The following is a 20,523-nucleotide window of genomic DNA, read 5'->3' on the forward strand; positions in this document are numbered from 1 at the left end:
CTAACAAAGAGTTCAACCAAAGGGGAAGTGCACATTAAGAGTTTAAATTTGGTCATATTTGACAATTAAAGGGCCATAACTCTGGAGTTAAAAGTGCTATGTTTTTATGTTTATGTGATTTGATTGTTGATTAAACTCATTTGAGATTTGTAACCAAGTTTGGTCAAGATTTGCTCAGGCTCAAGTTGGAAAATGACGCTGTGGATGAAGGACAAAATGATTCTCATATCTGAAATACTATGTCGGTGACATTTTTAGATACAATCCCAATTGCACTTTAGCCATGCATATCAGAAAAATTAGAACTTGTGTTTAGACAAAAGCTACTCAATGAAGGTTTTTCATTTGTAGAATCACACAGACAAATGATTTTTCCTTGCAACCCTTATTCTGCAGATCTCATTTGTAAGAAATTTTCACAGTCACTTATTTCTAAATACACAAAACTCAACTAACCTGTTGACTCTTCGTGGACATTTATCGGGTGTAATGCTGATGTCATAGTGGTTTATGAAGCCTTTTGGTATGCGGACCTGGAAGTGGTTGGCCCGGAGCGCGATGGGACGACCCTCAGTGCCCTGGTTGGGGCGTTGTGGGCACAGGAAATCGATGGGTGGTGTGGTGGGAGGGGGCTCCTGGAACTGTTGGGGCAGGCCCAAGTAAGGCAGTGTGGTGGGCGGCACTGAAACAGGGGGAGGTGACATATACATAATGGGCAGGGTGGTGTCTATATATATATATATATATAAACAATATGCAACGATGCTCAAAGGTTGGTTGGAGTGGCTGTTAAAAGTTAAATAGCATTTACCCTGTTTCTCAGACAAACCTCTGTAGTGAAAATTCTTTAATTAAGTAGCAGAAAACATCCACAATAATGGTGACAATCTAGTTTGCATAATAATATATTAAATCCAGTAAGCTTAATTCTTCATGTTTTACAATGATTTTCTGTTTATACTTTGGTCTGTAATTGATGTCCTGTGATCTACCAGTCATAGTTTATTGTTATTAAATGAACATCACAATATTTAAAATAAGATACAAATATACATATATTTGCTAGATAACAGCTTGATTGTTCAGAACTTGGTTAAAGTAAACAACATTGTCAACTTTATCATTTACTAACTAAACTTTTAAATCTTGTTTGCTCTGGACCGTTCAAAGAGCAAGGTGCATTTGCGATCTGCAGTAAATTTAACAATGTTCATGACAATTTCGGTTGTAGGGGTTTTATTTGAATATATGAGCATATCAAACATTTTCACTTTTAAAATTATTAATAATGCTGTATACAAATTTGTTAACTTAAAAAGAAGATCTGAACAATCGGCCCGATATCTTAATAATTTCGGTACTTTTCTACAACTACATGTAGGCATGTGTTCATTGGGAAACGTGACTTCTAAAATGGATGGATATCATTGATTATACATTAGTTTTTTAAACAAATATTTGTAAAAACATTGTCCCTGCACCAGTCTATCAATATTATTAGATACCGCAAAGAGACATATACCAGTACATGAAATTAGAAATTAACTTTTTTATCAACCACAAGGGACAATGACAGACTAAAAAACAATTCTGAAAATCCGGAAATTTGGAATGAGTATGAGGGATACAGCCCCAAGGCAGGATCAAGGGGCCCAGACCTCTGTTGAAAGTGTTATAAAGGCCATTTAAAGTACAAGGTACTTCTAACTATTCTTATGCAAATGACCAGCAAAAAAACAAACTAAACAAACGCACTTGTAATTGTATGAAATTAAAAGCTCTCAGTCCATATTTTAATCTTGTAACTTATTGTTTTTTCTTTAAAATGCGAATTGCTATAAAAGATAACTTAGAATAGATTCTCACCCGTTTGTCTACAACAAATTTGTTCTTAAAAATTAATCATTAACTTTCAATAGTTTCATGTGTTAACGACTCATTTCCAGAGCTCTGTTACTTATATTAACTGAAAGATATATTAGTTACAGAATTTCAACAAATTACCAGCTGATACGGATCTCCGAAATATACATGTACCTTACATCCCAAATATCCCATCAACAAATCCCAAGAGCCAATAACAGTACAATAAACTATGCAAAAACTAGGAATTACTTGTGCCAAGGTGTGTGAAACCTATTAAAAGTTTGTACAATTTGGAAGGCTAATGAATTTCTCATTGTTTATACAATGCCTACGAGACTTTAAAGATGCACTCTCACAAATTGGCCATTCTGACAACTGATTTTTTTTCTCTTGAAATGAGCCAAATTGTTCATAAATGACTTAATAACGGAGATATAAGACTGCTGATGAAAGATCAGATCACATTTTTTTTACGTTCAAAAATTGATGTTTTATGGAACGCAGGCATCGAAATTAGACTTTTGAATGAACAAGCCTGAATTCTTATATTAATGCATGGAATCATATTTTTAAACAAGCCCTGCCATATAATACTCAGAATTTGAGCAAGCCCGGAAGACATTTTACCAGTGCAGGGCTTACAGGCTTGTGCTAATTTCGACCACTGGTGACGCTTTAAGAAAAAGAAAAAGTTTGGCAGTTCTCCAAACAATTGAGACTATTCTACTGTGAGTGATCTTGTATGACTAAATTGAAAGCTTTGATTCCAAGACATTAGAACAAAAAGTTGTGACATTGGTCTATCTGTGAGAATGCAACAGCTGCTTTAAAATCCTTCAATTTAACAGTAAATGAAAATGTTTAAAATAAGAGCAAATTGGCACAGTCTATGTGATCCTATAAATAAAACTCTGTATTTGACCTTGACAGTATCAAGGTCGCTTAAAAAACTCAAGGTCACCTGAAAGGTTCAAGGTCAAAGCCACAACCTTGTAAAAACAATAACAGTAACATATGGGAAATATAACAGGAAATTATTTTTGTTTTCATACCATTTTGATAACCACTGGGATTAAATAGAAGTGCATCATTTCCTGTAAATTCATGAGCAAGAATTTTTTTTAAGGTCTTGGTGTACATATTTAACTTTTACTAACAAACAATATTCTTTTATTAGTTTAATGAACATTGTGTTTCCACTTCCTTTTATCAAAATTCTCTATTATAGTTTTACTTTTAAAAGGGTTGTTGGGAAGTTTACGGATTTTTAACAAAAAAACATGCCTTTGTTTTGTTGAAATGTTTGTAAATTGGTAATGAAATTATATGCAAAACAGATCAAATATTACACATTTCATCAAATGCTTTATCTAGATCTAAAGTGTATCTAAAGCATCCATGATACTGCACATATGCATACTTGACCAAGGTGAGAACTATTTCAAAATTTTCGAAAAAGGTATAACTTCTACAATATGACACCACCATATTTCGATAGGATGTTTTCTTGCTCATAAACGAGGTATAAGTGTCATGTCTCGACATATTTTCCTGAAAGTTTAAAGACCTTAGTGTTAATACCAATGTACTGATTTACAAACATTTTCAACGAAATATCTTCTTTAAACTCCTTGTTAAAATTCTGCAAACTTCCCGAACAACTCAGGTATATAGGACACATAATGTATTTTTTACATGTATATTATGTGCACAATCATTCTCAAATCAAAATATTGTAATATAAAATGATATCATCCAAACGAAGCAATACAATAATTTTGCGATCATAATCTAGACTAAATGTCCACATCTTTCTTACCTTCCGGCACGGGAAATGCAAATGGTGAAGACCCTGAAAATAGTGTTCAAATGTTAATGCTATGGAATTTAATCAATATAAACCATATTTATTCTTCTTTTTGACATGAAAGATAAATCAATCTTGTTGAATTCAAGCCAAGACAAGATTTCAAAAAATTTCACTTCAAATTCTGTAAATGACGAATGAGGATGAATATTTATTAGTTAGTAAAATATAACACTGCTTTGGTTCTAAAAGACTCGCATATAAAGATAGAATGAATATATAATGGACTGTTGTATAATGAGTCCCCATACTGCAAGTGGAAAACTAACAACAGATAAAGACAGACATCAAATTTGGTATCAGACGGTGATGCAAAACAATATCATCCGAACATTCAAGCTTGCAGGGTCAAATTGTGAACACTTGCAACACTTTTCAGAACCATTTTACCTAGTATTGATAACCACATGCCAAAATAATTCCTGGGTAGTACGGTAATTAAGTCTCAATTAATTAAGATTGGTCATAACTTAACATTATTGAGACATTGGACTGGCACTACAAATACATATTTTCTCAAGTATGTCAGTCTGAAATTTAGTAGATGCAATTTTGACACAAGTCAATGTCACAGTTGTCACTTGTATTGCCTGGATCAGGAAGTATTGAGTTATCCAGGTTTTAATGGTTGGCTCAGTTGATAGAGCGCCTGACTTGCAAGCAGGAGCTCCTGGGTTCGATCTCCAAAATGGCCACATACTTTTCTGCGTTAAGTGGCACATGTACATCGCAAACATAAAAACATGTTATAATAGCTTATAATACTATTATCATAAATCCCTATATGCAAGTGCTAGAAAGAGCGATATCGACATGTACATACATGTACATAACAGGGATTGTACATGACGGTGCGTGGGATATCTACTGCTTGTGGGGGGCTCTGGAAGGTCATGACCCCTGAAATCACCAGGAGGACCCTCAACTGACTTAAGTCAGTGTTCATGACCAGTAACCATTTATCTCGGAGAAACCCTTGACCTTTAATCATTGAAAGTTAGGGGAAACAAAAACTTCAGACAAACACGAACTTGCCAGAAAGCAAGAAACTATTCGAAATTTAGCAACTGTGGTTTTAACATTGATCCTGTAGACTGTATAAAAGAACATTCATTTATAGTTAAGTTTAAGCTTGTGGTCTTCACAATTATTTGAAATGTTCAGAGTATACAAGTACACAGACAGAGCTTTAAGGAATCTGAATACATCAGAGACAGAAGGCATGGGTATCAGGTAGCATGATACAAACACAAATAAGCATTACACTGAAATTACATTTGGATATAAAGAGTTGCCTGCAATACTAGAGTAACTATCTGAATTGATGGATGTTACTACAGTTGTGCCTGCAACACTCATTTTGAATATTTAAGTAAGTCGTCAACATTTCTTCTTACAAAATGGATACTGGTCAGTGAACACGCTTGATTTGCACTGGTGCTAAACGAAACTTTCATTGTTTGAATGAGATGAGAAAAATATTCCTGAAATGATCAAAAAAAGCAAATGCATGCACTGCAGTTTGATGTAGCATAATTATCTCATTTAACATTCAGGGTTCTGCCCTAAGACTTTTGGATGGGCCTCAAAAAAGAGCGGACAAAAATTGCATCTTTACACCAATTTGTTTTTTGAAATCTGCACTGCAAAATAATTTTACACCTCAGAGAAATGGTTCTGGCATTTAGTTTAACAGACAAATCTGGAATATAATTGAAAAAAATAATAATATTGAGTTACTATTTTACAAAATGGCTTCAGACATCTCCAAGTATACAGCAAAACACCCTGACTTTAAATGCTCTCTAATGATAACTTGAAAATTCATCATACGAGATTTTATGCAAAGTCCTGAAAAATTCCTGAAAAAGACTTGTATGTACTGTAAAGATCACTGCTATAGTGCATGACAAATGACATTTAAAGCTGCAGTAGCGCAATCTGGCAAGATTTCAGAAGATTTGTACTGAAATTTAGCCACTTTCCTTCAACACCAGTAAGCAATCGGGATATTTTGAAAGACTGGTATATATACCTGCCAACCGTGAAAATGTTAGGTTTAATCAGTTTAAGTATAATTGCATATCTATAGACTATTAAAGGCTGATTATTCAAACTCATTTGAGTTCTAGACACAAGCAATTTACTTCAAAAGAGTAACATATTTGGCTGGCAACCATGCACATTTTAGCAAATGCTGGGAAAAATTGAAGACCAGATTAATAAAGCTTATTCCAATCCAGCTAAGACATGGATAGCAAAGATCTGATATATTCATCATTCATATAGTAAATCACCTCAAAAGTCTCTCAACAAAAGCATAACATACAGAAAATAGTTTTGTTATAGAAGTTAGATACAGGTAATTAAGTTTGCTTACTCAAGCCCTGAACACTAGATTACCAAGAAAATTGCTTGTGTAATGATTTCAATTCAATATTCATGCCACATAAGGCCGTCGACGGTTAAGTCTTACACTATATATCTACAGAAGCCTCTTCATTACTAAGAATTATATCATCAATCAGTTGGCAGGTATTTTATACAGGACACAACAAATGGATACTCTTGTCATTACCACATCTCTTTCCAGAAAAAGCAGCTTGTTTGATCATTTTACCATATTTGGATAAGACGAAAAAGCATTCTCTTTTAAAACTTCAGTATTCAATCTGATTTAGCTAATTTCTAAGATTATAAAACACTATCTTTGATTGTAGCACAATCTCACATACAAATCATCTTTTCCATACTAGCAGTCATTCTAAATCATAAATTTCTTTCTTTCTTAACTCATAGTACAGAAATGTGGAAACAACATTGAAAGTATCATTTGCCATGTACTGTAGTATTTTTAGCTGGTATTTTTGCTGCCTTCAAGAGCCCCTGAATGTTACGTACCACCGAGTGTACCATTCAGTTGGGTACTTTTGAAGCCGTTGTCAATTGTTGTACCTTCAAGTAAACAAAAGCAGTATATCAGCTGGTTAGCTGAACAAAACACAGAAATGTGATGTGTAAAATCTGCTTCACTACACTGAAAATACTACATTTAGAGCAGCATGCTTGCATAATATTTCCTTCCGTCACATGCCTGAAACTGTTAATTTCACAATTTATACAAAATTCATACAGCTTATAATATTCTGTCTTTAAAATTATATATAACTGTTAAACTAATAACAGAATAGACAGGTATGCATGGTATGTACAACACAATGTACCCTCAAAGGTGTTCACTCGACATGGGCAAAAATTTGTAATTTGTTTGGATGATCACCAAGCTGGACAAATGAGTTTCTTCCAGGTAATCCGGTATCTCCTGGACTAGAACCCACTACCACTGAAACTTGAACAAAGCTCTACTGATTGGGCAACTGGGTGGCTGGTTCTTACATGCCAACCAGTCAAGTTAGTCATGTAGGAAGTGTGTCCAAAGCAGAGCAAGAACCCATGACTCTTGACCACTAGCATGGCACTGTACGAAATTAGCTTTTGGTTTCCTGGCTCTTACTCCAGCACTCGACTGCCTCCCTTCAATGACCATTCCCATCTGGGGACTTACTGCTTTTACAGTAAACAGTAAAATAAAACTACAATGAAAAGTGTGGCATGTGAAGGGCTACAAGCCATGACCGTCACAAAACTTGGAAGTTATTTACAACCAAAGTCAACCAGGCCGGTGGTTTTTAGTCTCAAATGACTCACACTCAACTTTTCAATACATGAAACAACTTTACCCCTGTGTCTGAAAGGGAATATGAACGCATTTAATACACGAAAATAACAACACAATTATATGCCTTTTCAATGGTCAGCGATACTGCTTGGGAAATGCTCAAAAAAACAAAAATAGACGAGTTCTTTCCAAAGATAATTAGATCTCCGTCTAAAATTCAGAAACCAATCTTGTGTTCTAAATTGTTGAAAAATCGAGTATCCCTAAACATGTAAAGCCATATTTAATACCTGGTGGTATAGGGAACATGTTTCTGGTTTTGACTGGCAGTTAAAAAACCAGAAATGTTAGGTTTTCTTTTGACTAGACACAATTTTCATATGGATATTTGTTTTCCTTTTTCTCAATATGGCGGAAATGCTTGCCAATGCGTGTCACACGAAAACATCCGAGTATTCCGAATAACGAACTCAAAGGCGCCGTCTAAAGGACAAGGGCATTAATCCATTACAGTAGCAGTCATTTGCAACTATGTCACACTTACCTTCCTTTAATATATTGCTTCGCCAAACTGCAATAAATATGCATAATTCTACTTTTTATTAGCAAGCTATTCCGGACCTGAACGAACTGCCACTCTATTTGAAAATATCCAGAAACATAATATGCATTTAAGAATGGAGTAAAAGATTACCTCAAACTGTACATGGAAAAAAAGAATCAGCGGCTCAGATTTTATATTTTATTAGAAAATATTAGCTACCAATTTTCTGTGTATCTGTAATAACTATTCGATTTAAATGGATCCAATATTATGACCTTTGACGATTTTTATTTGAAAAGACACAATTGGAAATAAGTTAACTGTATGGGCTATCCTTTGAAAAAATATATATGCATTAATCTTAAAATGCTGCATGCCATGTATATGTTTTTGTATGTGAAAAGATTGTTATCAAAGCTTACGTCTAATAAATATTCTGTTCTGTTCTTAATGTTTCTTCCATTTGTATTGTAAATCATTTTAATTCTGTGAAAATATCTTCCTTTTGTATTTTTTTTATATTTAATCCGATGATCTTAAATCAGTAACTGAGCATTTTATACTCGGATGTTAAACTTTAATTGTTAAATTATTTTATTACTCTCTTATAATAATAACTTGTATGACATAGTATATTGCACAAATAAACTTAAATGAGATATTTTGGATCAAGAATTTTGCGCTAAAAGGGCAGTACTTGGGGATGAAACTGACGTCTTTTCCACAATTACAAACGCGTTATATATGGTTTTAAACAGTACACGGAACATAATTATTTTTTTTTACTTAATTAAGCATAAACAGCTCATCGTAACATTACACAAATATAAAATACAAATATAGAATAAACACACAATCAATAAAAACATACATACTTAATTACATTATAACGCGTTTTAAATAATTTTGTATTATATACATATTTTTAAGAATTTCCTCAAAGACAAATTTGATGCAATACTTCAAGGACGGTATTCATAAAACTTCATAAGTCATTTCCTAACTTAAGTCACTTTCCTCTCTTGTGTATCTCTTTAGTAACATGAAATAAAAACTAAAGAATTTCCAAAATACAATATTTTCCTTGACCTTATTAAAAAACAACAACATACTTTTAACATTTCTTTAATTTAACAATGAAAAATTAAAGAAATTGACTTAAGATAGGAAATGACTTAAGAAGATTTATGAATATAGCCCCAGGTAATCATTATTAATTTTATTCCATGCATATATGTTTGGTGAAAACGTCAAATAAACCAAAAAGATATGAAAATGTGTTCATAGTGTCAAAATGAAAATACGAAAAATAGTGAAAGATTACTGTACAATAATATAATCTAATTATCCAGTCGAAACGATTAGGCATTATTTTAACGGTCCATTAGAGTGTTTATTGAGATCACAATCTAAACTATTAACACCTTGACCAAACACGTTAATGATGCCATCAAATCAGCGATCATCATGTCGACGTCTCAAAAACTGCTCAAAATGGCACGAGAAATGAGAACATTTTTCCTCTCAACAAAAATTAATATGGTATTATGAAATTATTACGCAGTTATGTGTGAAATTTCCCGGTTTATACTAATTTTGAGCTACAACAATGAGATCACATTGTCAATTGACTTTGAGATCGAAGCACGGCTATTTTTCTGGAGTTTTTTTGAGAACAAAATTGCATCTACATTGCGCGTGTGAATGTGTATATTAACATGTACAATATTGTTTTAAACTATAATGCGCTTTTGTCAGATGCTAACATTGTTATCTAAATCTTGATTTTACAAACGCAAGAGGACAGTTTTGCTTCCCAAAACGTAAGCAAGCTTGGACCTTAATCTGATTTTACAAGTGATTCGAGTGTTGTCGAAACATGAAGCGGAAGTTTGACTCCGCCGACGACGTGCATGCTGACGGAATCCCGACAAAAGTTATGTTAACAAGTGCCGACGGCGTCATGTTCAACGACGTTTCAATCGGCAACCAATATGGCGAGTCTCCTATGGTTCATAGCCGACCAGTATCCACATCGACACCTTACGCTAACAGTAACAGCTACCGACGTCAAAATCATGAAAACATACCAATGTCGAACGGCTTTGTACGTCAACACCAGATGCCGCCGACGGGACAGAGCACGAGCACCTCGAGATCGGACGAGGAGCTTCGAAGGGTGGTGGACAACTTTGTAAGCGTATACGAGAAACTGGACCGCACCGACACGGCCGACGCGAAGCCGAACTACAGTTACACGGAGCTGGCGTTTCTGGCACTCCTCAGGGCGCCAAACTTCGCACTCCCCATCACCGAGATATACAAGTAAGTCTCTCCGCCGTGTTAACAAGAAATCCAATATCATTGGTAATGAATTTTGCTGTATGAATGTTTGCTTTGTTCGTTAATTTTGTATGATTTTCATGAAACTAATGCCAAAATGGTTTCCATATATTACTATCATCTCAAATATATTTATTTGTACACAAGACAACGCAAAATTAACTCAAATAGAATGAACAAGTTGACAATACGTTTAGACGTTATTTTCGATCTCATGGCATCAAAACCTCACTTCTTATATTTTTAAAACCGATTTGTATAAAACAAAGATTGATCTGTTGTTTTGCCTATATATTGTTTTTGTTTTCACGCCCGGTAAACGCGATCGTCTCTTCCAGGTACATTCAGTCTCGCTTCCTCTTCTACAAGCACTCGACCCGGAAACACTGGAAGAACGCCGTGCGACACAGCCTCGCCAAGACGCTCTGCTTTACCAAGATACCCGTCGGTATGTAGATATTTATATATACATTGAACTCTGAACAAAAAGTATACAGCTTATAATCTATATAAACATTATACCAGGCTTGCCTTAGTCGCTATTTAAAATAGAGACATGGTCCTTAAATGCCATTTGTCAACCATAGGCAATATCTGTGATGCGTTATACCCATGTATATATTTATAGCGGACGGTTTAAATGGTTGTATATGTGACGTGAACGTTACTTATTTTTTATAGGTCGGGGCTCCAGTCAGAACGAGAAACTATCCCGCTCAACGTACCTGTGGTGTGTCATACCGAGCAGTATCGCGTGCTTCGCGCGTGGCGACTACCGGCCTTCACGTGACGGAGACAACAGCGCCGAGACACTTAAATGGGGATACTACCAGTATGCATTTAAATTAGTCTGTTTTTTTAAAAAATCACGATGATAGTTTGTGTGCCATAGCCTTGATGTCATTGTGTCAAATTTGTGTGTATTTTGAAATAGTAATTTGAAATACATTTTAAACGGAACGGTCATTGTATCTGTTTCAAAACATGCAGTGCACATACGATCATCATTTTTATTCAAAACCGTAAGTTTTACACTTACATGTATATACATTACTGTTTTTTTCTTATTCGGTATAACCTATCATATGTCATAGATTTATGGAAAACGGCGACACACATATCCTGTAGTTATTTTACACTTGAAATGAATGGACTGGCAAGCATGATAAAGGTCAAGGTCACACTTTTCAGTTCAAAGAATATCTTTGTTGTTGATGTTTTTTAACACTCGGAGATTCGAGAATAACTTTGTGCAGCTCTTAACAACATTCCGTTGATGTTTCTAGCGCATGACAAATGCCACCAGGTCCAAGGTCATCGTGATCAAGGTCAAACCAAGCACCACATGACACAATCTGGAATCCACACTGTAACAATTATGAAAGTTCTTGGTACACGTGTTCATCACATATAACCATGTCAAGTTTAAGTGCAAAAACATTAAATCTAATCAGGCAACAAATGCAATATTTGACCAGGAGAACATTGTTTCTTTTGGTATTTATTTATTTTAAGAATAAACATCAATAGCACACACTGTATATGTTTTGTTTTAACTTCAGGGCCAATGCAGAGAGGTTCTGGTTGGAGGTCGGTGACTACATGGCGACCAAAATGGCGTCCTTCAAGCGTCTCATCCAAGAATCGTTCGACCCCGGTCTCATCCTTGAGGCACAGGTCTGCATGCTTCCGAATGATGTCGTTGCTGGCAACACGAATAACAGCACCTGCAATGGCAAAGGCCGTCTGCCACTACGGGAGAGTCACCTCAACGCGGCCAACCATCATTTTGCGGTGCAAAACAACAGCTTTAATTTACAGTGCGGTGCGACAACCGGATACGCGGGGAATCAACTCCAGTATCACGAAAACCATTTCCAGCAACAACACTCGTCTACCCCAGTAGCTGCGCAGGCGCACTGCTTCCAGAGCGGACTAGCAGAAAAGGTTGCATCACCACCCGTGGAACAAGATCCCTGGATGCCGAGGTTTTCGATCGTCAGCCCTGATTTGAGCCTCAGCAGCGTAGACTCACAGCGCCGGACGCCGCCATACACACCGCGGTCCGCCTATGATAGTGGTTTCGACACGTGCGATTCTAGCCCGGAAGAAAGTTCATGCAAGCTGCTTAACAGCTGTAGTAGGTTGCAAAATTCGGACCAAGCAGCGTCGCCATGTCTGGCTCGTGATAACTTTAACTCTAGCATTCTCAGTGACGAGTGTTTAAGTGATCTCAACAGATTCAGTATGTCACCTTTCAGTCTCAGTGACTTCTCTGAAGCCTGCCCTAACATATGTGTTGATAGGAAGCTGTACCCGGACGATTCACATACGCAACGACTAAGCCCAACACCGTGCATGCAGTTCAATCCACAGTCACTTCCGCAGACGTCACGAGTCTCACCGCCCTCGTCGTTGACTGGAAATCGATGGGCACAAACACCGCAAGTGCATGTTCCACAGACAAAAAGCGAGTCCATGTTCCAAAACTTCGATTTCCATGTGCCACCACAGCGGACATATGCATACACATTTGGGGACCATACAGCAGATATGCAGTTTGTTAATCAAGACTTTTTCGACACCAAGCCCAGTATTCAGACCTCAAATTTCAACCACACGCCACACCAGTCGGCTACGTTGAACACTTCCGTCCCGATTTTGATTATGAACACTGACGGTACAGTGTCCACCGCCAATGTTTCTCAATGGAACACGCCTTTGTATGCCAGCTAACACTCGGATCAACATATTATTTGTGTATTATTGACGTAAAGTAACCTTTGATTAGCGCTTAAAAATCATTCTGACTACATGTTCACTATTTATTTTTAAAGTTGCGTCCTGAATTTGATGCAATATGGAACATATTAACGATGTTCAAAATCAGTATTTATGTTGACATAATAGGTATGTAAGTATCAGCTTGGAAGTTGTGTACACGTATATAAAAGTAACTGCCTTTAAGTATTCAAATCTGCGAATGACAAAATGATTGTGGTCCTGCACGGTTTATCCCTTATATTTCGTTTTCGATAAGGGGTACAACATATGTTGCGGAGTTTTAATGTTAGTTTATCAATGAGTTTACAGCATTTTTCTCGTATTTCGTTTCGACGAGGAAAATCTTACTTGACAAATTCTATAACATGAATTATTTAAACTAGATATAGTAATTAAAGTATCGTTTCATTATTTCAAATCATACTTGACTTTTATAATGAGAGCTATTGCCTTGTATTTCGTTTCGACAAGGCAAATGATCTCATTCCTAAATCCTTCATTAGTCATTTTGCGACACATTTCCATTTTTAAAGGTTCCCTACTGTTGTTTCTTGTGTTTTATTTCGACAAGAACAACTAGAACAGGTTGAACCCTTTGATTTTTTTTAGTTATTCATCCATTAACCATAATAGTCAACTTAATACTAAGTCAAAACTTAAGTTTTTCTCATATCTCGATTGTATATCCACATACTTATTCGGAAGATAATATCCAACCGTTAAGCGGATCAATATTTAACAAAATCAATTTTCATTTAGTTTATGCCTATCATATATTCTGCTTATATGTTTTTATTACAATGCCCCTTAAGCCTGTAAAAAAAGAGAACATGTAGCCAGAACGATACTTAGTATGCTGTTGAGGGTTGCTTAAACGGCAGTAGATTTTTACGTGATTTTTATCGAATATTTTAAGTTTTATTGTTTAAGTTTTATTGTTTTAGATTTATTGATGATTCTTTATCTAGGAGACAACACACAGTGCTGTTTTAATGATTTATTCTATGATGTGTATTGTGACTTTCAGTACATCATAAAAGGCTGAAGCTGAAAAGTTTTATTTCTTAAACATTTGTAAATACATCTCTATTTGCAATTTTTACCGATATTATTGTAAATATGCACAATTGAATGTATTGTTGCCTTATATAATAACTATTGTAAATAAATGTATGACCATGCATAACGTTGTTTGTTTTATGTCAGGGACATTCGTCTTCACTTGAAGTCAAATACACCCCATTAATGAGCATGGAACGTTTTCGGGTGAACGGAAACGTTATCAAGCTGATAAAAATAGAGATGTTTTTTTAAAAAAAGAAAGAACAGAACATAACAGTTTATTTAGACTTGTACCAGACGGACGACTAGTTAAAACACTGATTTGTGGTCAACATATCGTCTTTGTCCAATGAAAAGGCAGTATACTTCAAATATGCCAATAATTTTTTTTTAGTTAATAACCAATCAGCCGTTATTGATTTAAATCAGGTGAATCGGTAGATATAAACAGTGACTGGCCCACTTAATGGGAGTGGGTAGTTAACACAATAGAATGAAGTCCACTAAAACAGTTAAAGGTTGATTGCCTGTATGCGTCTAATCAAACCATTTATTAACATACGGACAGCATTGAACCATGACTGAAGATGAAAGTCCCATTGTCGAATCAACCAATAAACCGGTTTACAAGTTTTTTCGGACTATATCAGTCATTGACATAGAATGCGGAGTTAAATTTTAAAGCTGCAATCTCGAAGATTTATCGTTTTAAAAACTAATTTTCATATTTTGTTGTCTTGGAATGAACCATTTTTTTGTAAATGTCTGTAAACCAGTGATTGAAGACTGCTGACAAAAGATCAGATCGCAGTTTTTATATTTACGTTCGAAATTTAATGTTTTATGGCTAATAACGTTATCAAAGTAGAAAACTGAAAACACTGACACTTAATGGATTTAATAAAGATCATGTTTTGAACATCTTGTAATGATATCATGTATGTGGCCAGTCTATGGTCACATGGTCAAGCATGCTGTAATTTGATAGGCACTTCCGCCCAAAGGTGAAGCGCCAGTTCTAGGAATAAACTCACACTGCTAACATCGCTGTTCTCTGTGTTTATTACAATCCTAAACTTAAGTGGATTTAATGCATCCGATTAGCATATCTTTACATGGTGTCAGAAGTAAAAACTCTGACACAGAATCTAGTGGAAATTGAAAGGAATTATTTCAACGTTCCAAAAGGATATACGTGGACATAACACATTGTTTTGGACTTGCCCATTCAAACACGTGGCCATTATGGAGATGTATGGGGTGTCAATTCCCAAAATGGATTGGGAAAGCACGAACTTACCTCAAGCCTGGGATAAGTTTCAAAGGCACGCCGAACTAGTGTTCTCTGGGCCCCTAAAGAACAAAAGTGACGAAGAGAAAGCGTCGTACGTCCTTCTTTGGGTCGGAGACAAAGGAAGGGATATTCGCCAGACGTGGACGACAATTAGCGAGACTGACGCTAAAAAGCCGGCAACGTTTTTTATGAAATTTAAGGAATACGTCCAGCCGAAACTTAACCCGATATTTGCCAGGTTCAAGTTTAACAACATAGTTCAAGGTGCTGACAATTTTGAATCATTCGTTACAAAGCTGAGATTAGCGGCGACAGATTGCCAGTTTACCAGCTCAGACGAAATGATTCGCGATCGGATCGTTTTTGGAATTTCGTCGGCCAAACTGCGCGAGAAGCTTATTAACGAAGGAGAGAAACTGTCGCTGGACAAAGCTGTTCAAATAGCACAGAATTTTGAATACGCCAGAGAGCAGATGCGAACCATGACGACGACTTCCGGCGAAGAAGCCCATTCTTCAGCTGTATACCAGGTGCGGCGGCAACCAAATGAGCGATACCGGAAGTACCAGCCAGAGAGACCAGCTGCGGCGTATAAGCCGAGGGACGACAACAAAAACTGTGGTAATTGTGGAAACAAACATTCAAGGACAGCCAACTGCCCTGCAAAGGGAAAACAATGCCATGCGTGTAAAAAGTGGAACCACTTTGCACAAATGTGTCGTACGAATGAGGTGACCAAAAGGGTAAACGAACTGAGAGTGGATTATGAATCAAGTTGTGAATCAGACGACGATGCATTCTATGTGGACACCGTGAAAACAGCAGGTAAGTTGGTTTCACAAGCCCATGCCACTCTTATCATTGGCCCCGTCAAGAAACCTATTAAGTTCAAAATTGACACAGGCTCTATGGTGAACATTTTGCCTAACAATGTTTACAGGCAGCTTAAAGTTCACGGCCCCTTATCAATAGCATCACACAAGCTGACCTCTTACACTGGGGATTCTCTGAAAGTACTCGGCACAGTAGACTTGCCATGTGGCTACAAAGAGCACATGGTAACAGCCACTTTTTACATTGTAGAAACAAATTCCCAACCTCTACTCTCGCTGACTACGTCTGTTGACTTAGAGCTCATCAAACTGACATACGCTGTCGATAAATCGTCCTCTAAACATGACATTGTGACAGAATATAATGACATTTTTCAAGGTGTTGGTCTCCTTCCAGGTAAATGTCAATTACACCTGCGAAAAGATGCAATTCCCGTAGTAAACGCTACTAGACGGGTACCGTATGCAATAAAAGACAAACTCAGACGGGAGTTAGATCAAATGGAACAAGAATCGATCATTTGCAAGGTCACTGAGCCAACAGAATGGGTCAATTCTCTTGTTTGTGTAGAGAAACCCCAAACTGGCAAATTACGCATTCGTATAGACCCTAAACACTTAAACGACGCCCTACTGCGACCTCACTATCCAATGAGAACACTTGAAGAAGTGACCTCTGACATCTCAGGTGCTCGCTACTTCTCTGTGTTGGATGCCAAATCAGGTTACTGGAGTATCGAGTTGACAGAAGAGTCTTCATACATGTGCACATTTGGCAGTCCATTCGGACGGTATAGATTTCTTAGACTTCCTTTTGGAATCAAATCAAGTCAAGACGAATTCCAAAGACGAATGGACGAGTGTTTAGAGGGTCTCACTGGTGTAAAATGCATTGTTGATGACATTCTTGTTCATGGAAAAACGCTAGAGGAACATGACACTAACTTACGCAACGTACTAGGACGATGTAGAGAAACGGGCATTCGACTCAATCCTGACAAATCCAAAATCGGACTGACAGAAGTCCCGTACTTTGGTCATATTCTTAAATCCGACGGACTCAAACCAGATCCTGACAAAGTGGCATCCATCCTACAAATGAAAGCACCGACGTCACGTGCAGAGCTAGAGACTCTGTTAGGAATGGTTACATATCTCAGCAAGTTCTCACCAAAACTGGCCGAGTTGACAAACCCATTGCGGGCACTGCTAAAAAATGACGTACACTTCCATTGGGACAGACAACATGACAAAGCTTTTGACGATGTCAAAAAAGCCCTGATTGAGAGCCCTGTGCTAGTATATTTTGACACGCACAAACCTGTGACGCTTCAGGTAGACAGTTCAAAATACGGACTAGGTGCATGCATATTGTAAGATGGTAAACCTGTCATATATGCATCAAAATCATTGACACCTACAGAGGTAGGATACGCACAAATTGAGAAAGAAATGCTTGCTATCCTATTTGGGTGCAAACGTTTTCACCATTTCGTGTACGGACGTCAGGTTCTTGTTCAATCAGACCACAAACCGATTGAGAGTATCGTAAAAAAACCACTCTCTGCTGCCCCAGCCAGACTTCAACGTATGTTATTGCAACTGCAAGCATACGACATTCTGGTCACGCACGTACCTGGAAAATCAATACCAGTCGCTGACACACTTTCCAGGTATTATGCCGAAGACACATGTTCAGACTTTATTGACGGTCTAGATTTCCAAATCCACTCAGTCAAGTCAAATCACAACATGAGCGACACAAAACTAGACGAGGTTAGGATATCGACTGACAAAGACGCCGAACTTTGCACTTTGAAACGTGTCATTCTCGATGGATGGCCTGACAAACGCACACATTGTCCTTCGTCTGTATTGAAATACTGGACATTCAGAGACGAACTAACTGTCACGGACCGTATGATAGTGAAAGGTGAGAAAATTCTCATCCCTCGCGAAATGAGATCTTCCATGTTAGAAAAAATTCACATAGGTCATTTAGGAATCGGCAAGTGCACCAGCCGAGCACGTGACGTAATGTTTTGGCCTGGAATGTCGAGTGACATATCCGACATGGTTCAACAATGTGACATTTGCCTGACGCATAGGAGTTCAAATAACAAAGAACCAATGCAACCTCATCAGATTCCAGAACAGCCCTGGCAAGTTGTTGCAACTGACATTTTTACACTGGACGGTGTTGATTACCTCGTTACCGTTGACTATTACTCCAGATTCTTTGAAGTTGACAAATTATCGGACACAAAAAGTATCACCGTAATACGCAAACTAAAGACACATTTTGCTAGATACGGTATCTGCCAAAAAGTTGTCAGCAACAACGCAGCTCAGTTCACATCAGAACAATTCATTACATTTGCGAGGGAATGGGGTTTTGAGCATACGACTTCTAGTCCCCTTTACCCTCAATCTAACGGTCTGGCAGAAAAGACCATTCGGAGCTCCTCGGCCATTTTTATCGAAAACAACCTCGGATGTATGCCGATACATCAGTTGAAGTAGTTCGTACTTTGTTAATTATATCATATATTAAATTTAGTGCTTAAGAGTTGTATTTCTTGATCTAAGTTTAAATTGATTGTCAGTGAATTGTATTATTGCAAACATAAATAAGATTCCCAAGTGTAATGTCATAAAATTTAACTGCTAAATAAAATTACTACTCGATCTACTTGCAGCGGACTTAAACGTACCACTTTTTGAGTATGTAAACCGTCCAAATACATCCGAGGTTGTTTTCGATAAAAATGGCCGAGGAGTTCCGAATGAGAAAAGACGGTACAGACGGCTAAACGACTGTTACGAAAGGCAAAATCTGACAACAGAGACCCATACTTAGCCTTTCTAGAGTATCGAAACTGCCCACTGGAGTGTGGATACTCTCCCTCTCAACTGCTTATGTCACGACGATTGAGATCTATTATCCCGACGGTAAAATGTCTTCTTAAACCACAGACGGTTAACACAGACATTGTGCAGGACAAGATCAATAAATCGCGCTCCAGCCAAAAACACTACTACGATCAGACTGCTAAATCGCTACCGCCCTTGGCAGACGGACAGACGATCAGGGTTCAAATGAAAAAAAGATGGGTTCCGGCAAAACTTATTAAAGACAACCATGACAGATCGTACACAGTTCAGACTGAGGACGGTGGTATTTACAGACGAAACAGACGATTTATTATGAGTACTAAAGAGAAATGCCCCGAACTTTCGGAAAACTTTCCAAATTTGCTGCATCAGACAGATTGCGGCAAGTCTCAGTCCAATGAGTCAGCCGAAATATCTCCCTTAATCTCTCCACAAAATATGTCTGCGTCCCACGAAAATCAGCCATACGTAACTAGATACGGGCGCTCTGTGAAACCAGCTTCCCGCTTAGTAGAACACGCTTGAATGAAAGCATGTGAGGTTTGTTTACTATTCGTAGTAAATGCCATGCATAGTAAATTCCCGAGTGCCACAGTCCAGACCGTAAACAGCCTCTATAGACTGGCACGCGGGATTAAATCACCATGCAGGACATGTTTTATATGACGTGTTGATATACCGGACTACATCAAACACATGTTATTTTTATACTGTTTATATAAAATATCAAATTAAGATTCTTTGATGAAATATGTATCTCTCATAAAAATGTTGTTCAATCTCAAAAGAAGAAAGATGTAATGATATCATGTATGTGGCCAGTCTATGGTCACATGGTCAAGCATGCTGTAATTTGATAGGCACTTCCGCCCAAAGGTGGAGCGCCAGTTCTAGGAATAAACTCAAACTGCTAACATCGCTGTTCTCTGTGTTTATTACAATCCTAAACTTAAGTGGATTTAATGCATCCGATTAGCATATCTTTACACATCTGAATAGGACTGAATTAGACAACGACTCGCAGTTGTTCCAGCTAATGTACTAATTTTATGGCAAACTCACGTGCGCCTCTAACAGTGTGATTCAAGGCGGGGACACTGTAGGTCGATCATATTATAATTTATCATCATCAACAATTAAAACAAGTACAAATTTGTAACAAACATAAAATATGTTTTCAAAGATATAATTTACCCGCAAGGCCTTATACACAAACATAAGGATAACTTAACCTTTAACCCGTTTGTTGAATCGCCTTACTAACAATATTCAAAATCGTGGACTTCAAAGACGATCAGGTGCGTAGCTAGGGTAAATTTGGGGCTGCGCAGGTCGATGCCTCAGGGCATATTTCCC

General features: G+C 37.2%; 2 protein-coding genes across 11 annotated transcripts in view; one reads left to right on the plus strand and one right to left on the minus strand.

Annotated features, from left to right (window-relative positions):
* LOC128205429 (protein argonaute-2-like) overlaps nucleotides 1–7,859 on the minus strand; it is a 40,248-nt gene extending 32,389 nt beyond the window's left edge. For 9 of the 10 annotated variants that reach the window (XM_052907040.1, XM_052907033.1, XM_052907038.1 and 6 more), the window contains exons 1-4: nucleotides 7,703–7,859; nucleotides 6,635–6,688; nucleotides 3,686–3,718; nucleotides 457–682 (exon numbers count right to left, since the gene is read on the minus strand). In XM_052907040.1, coding sequence (XP_052763000.1) covers nucleotides 457–682; nucleotides 3,686–3,718; nucleotides 6,635–6,688; nucleotides 7,703–7,721 — 332 coding nt within the window. In that variant the 5' untranslated portion in view covers nucleotides 7,722–7,859. The remainder of the gene's footprint in view (nucleotides 1–456; nucleotides 683–3,685; nucleotides 3,719–6,634; nucleotides 6,689–7,702) is intronic. The other variant, XM_052907041.1, reaches the window with a different exon arrangement.
* Nucleotides 7,860–15,390: 7,531 nt separating this feature from the next.
* On the plus strand, nucleotides 15,391–19,692 carry LOC128204339 (uncharacterized protein K02A2.6-like). The gene is made up of 2 exons (XM_052905754.1): nucleotides 15,391–17,607; nucleotides 19,249–19,692. Exons 1-2 carry the CDS (start codon nucleotides 15,391–15,393, stop codon nucleotides 19,690–19,692), a joined length of 2,661 nt encoding a protein of 886 aa, XP_052761714.1.
* Nucleotides 19,693–20,523: the final 831 nt, after the last annotated feature.

This window comes from Mya arenaria, chromosome 10 (genome assembly GCF_026914265.1).
Source record: "Mya arenaria isolate MELC-2E11 chromosome 10, ASM2691426v1".
Classification (NCBI taxonomy): Eukaryota; Metazoa; Mollusca; class Bivalvia; order Myida; family Myidae; genus Mya; species Mya arenaria.

Excerpts from the sequence above, each read along its gene's own strand:
- LOC128204339 (XM_052905754.1), top strand. The coding sequence starts at position 15,391 with ATGGAGATGTATGGGGTGTCAATTCCCAAAATGGATTGGGAAAGCACG. Across the intron at positions 17,608-19,248 it reads ACAAACCTGTGACGCTTCAG|ACGGTTAACACAGACATTGT; the intron begins GTAGACAGTTCA and ends CTTAAACCACAG.